This window comes from Callorhinus ursinus, unplaced genomic scaffold (assembly GCF_003265705.2).
Source record: "Callorhinus ursinus isolate GAN/ISIS: 27379988/994484 unplaced genomic scaffold, GSC_fseal_2.0 scaffold29, whole genome shotgun sequence".
Classification (NCBI taxonomy): Eukaryota; Metazoa; Chordata; class Mammalia; order Carnivora; family Otariidae; genus Callorhinus; species Callorhinus ursinus.
In genome coordinates, this window is record NW_027397091.1 from 784159 (window position 1) to 785529 (window position 1371).

General features: G+C 70.3%; 1 protein-coding gene across 1 annotated transcript in view; it reads right to left on the reverse strand.

Annotated features, from left to right (window-relative positions):
* CPXM1 (carboxypeptidase X, M14 family member 1) overlaps nt 1–430 on the reverse strand; it is a 6405-nt gene extending 5975 nt beyond the window's left edge. The window contains exon 1 of the mRNA XM_025876655.2: nt 191–430. Within this exon, the coding sequence (XP_025732440.2) occupies nt 191–374 (184 nt within the window). The 5' untranslated portion in view covers nt 375–430. The remainder of the gene's footprint in view (nt 1–190) is intronic.
* Nucleotides 431–1371: the final 941 nt, after the last annotated feature.

The window sequence follows — 1371 nt, forward strand, 5'->3', positions numbered from 1 at the left end:
GGAGGGGAGGGGAAGGGGGAGGGAGGGACTGCATGTGTGTGTCCGGGAAGGGTCGGCACACAGGCTCCAGGCAGGGAGTGTGTGAGCGCGAGCGTGCGTGTGCGTGTCGGGGAAGGGTGGGCACAGAGCGGGCCGGGGGAGGAGGGTAACCGGCCAGCCCGAGAAGCGGGCCCTCGGTCGGGGCGCTCACCGTTATCCTTCCCCGCGGGCGGCTGGACCAGGCTGCTCTGCGGGGCCGGGGTCGAGCCCCGGGCCGAGCCCCGGGCCTCGGTGGTAGCGGGCGGCGCGAGTCCCAGCACGGAGGCGCCGGGCTCACCCAGACCCAGACCGACGGCAGGCGCGAAGGTGGCCAAGGCGAGCAGGAGACCCCACATGGCGGGATCCAAAGGTGCGGACGCGCGGGGCTCGCGATGGTCGGTGGGTTCGTCTCTTCCTGCCGGGTGCTCTGGAGACCCCCGCCCCTTCCTGCCGCCGCCACACGCCCCCTGCGGCTCCGCCCGCCCACAGCCCTCTCGCTGGCCTCGGACCCGGGGAGGGGAGCGGAGGGGAGGGGAGGGTCCTGGCTGAGCGCGCGGGGCGGACCCCCGGAGCGGCCGCCCAGTCCTCCGCAACCCCCCGGCCCCGCCCCGCCCCCTCCGGCGTCCCGAGCTCACCCGCCCGACTCGTGCGCTGCGCTCTGCAGTCCGCACAGCTCTTCGGCACCGCTCCCTGATTTCACTAAACCCTGGGAGGCGCCCGGCCCACAGTGGGCCCCTACTTTGCACAGTGCACCACGCCAGGCGCTTTGCACGTGGCCTCTCAATCAAACCTCATTTTACAAACTGGTAAACTGAGGCTCAGAGCGCCCAATTGACTTGGCCAAGGTAGCAAAGCTGAGAACTTTGGGGAGGAAACTACTACCCGATAGGGAAGTCCATCCAGAGCCAGAGGCCGCCTCTCAGGGCGGATGCGTCAGAAAGAAGAGGGGAAACTGAGGCGTGGGATGGGACGGGGAGCAAGGGGAGGACAAACCCTCTAGGAATCCTTCTGAAAGGCAACCCTACGGGCCCAGCCAGAGGCGGCGCTTCCCATCGCCAACCCCCTCCCCCGGCCCCGCCTCTCTTCTGTCCTCCTTCCCCTCCCCTCCCCTCCCCTCTCCTCCCCTCCCCTCTCCTCCCCTCCCCTCCTCCTTTGCTCGCCCGGCTGCCACGTTCCGGAGTTACATAACTCGAGGAGAGAAGCCGGAGCAGATACCCAGCTGCGGACAGAGGTGGAGGGACCGAGGCCTGATGCTCGCCAGTCCCGCCCTCCCCGCCGCGTCGCCCACCCCCGCCTCGTTGTCCTCCGGGGGCCGGCAGCCGGGGGTCTCTGCGGGCGGGGCTGCCCCAGATC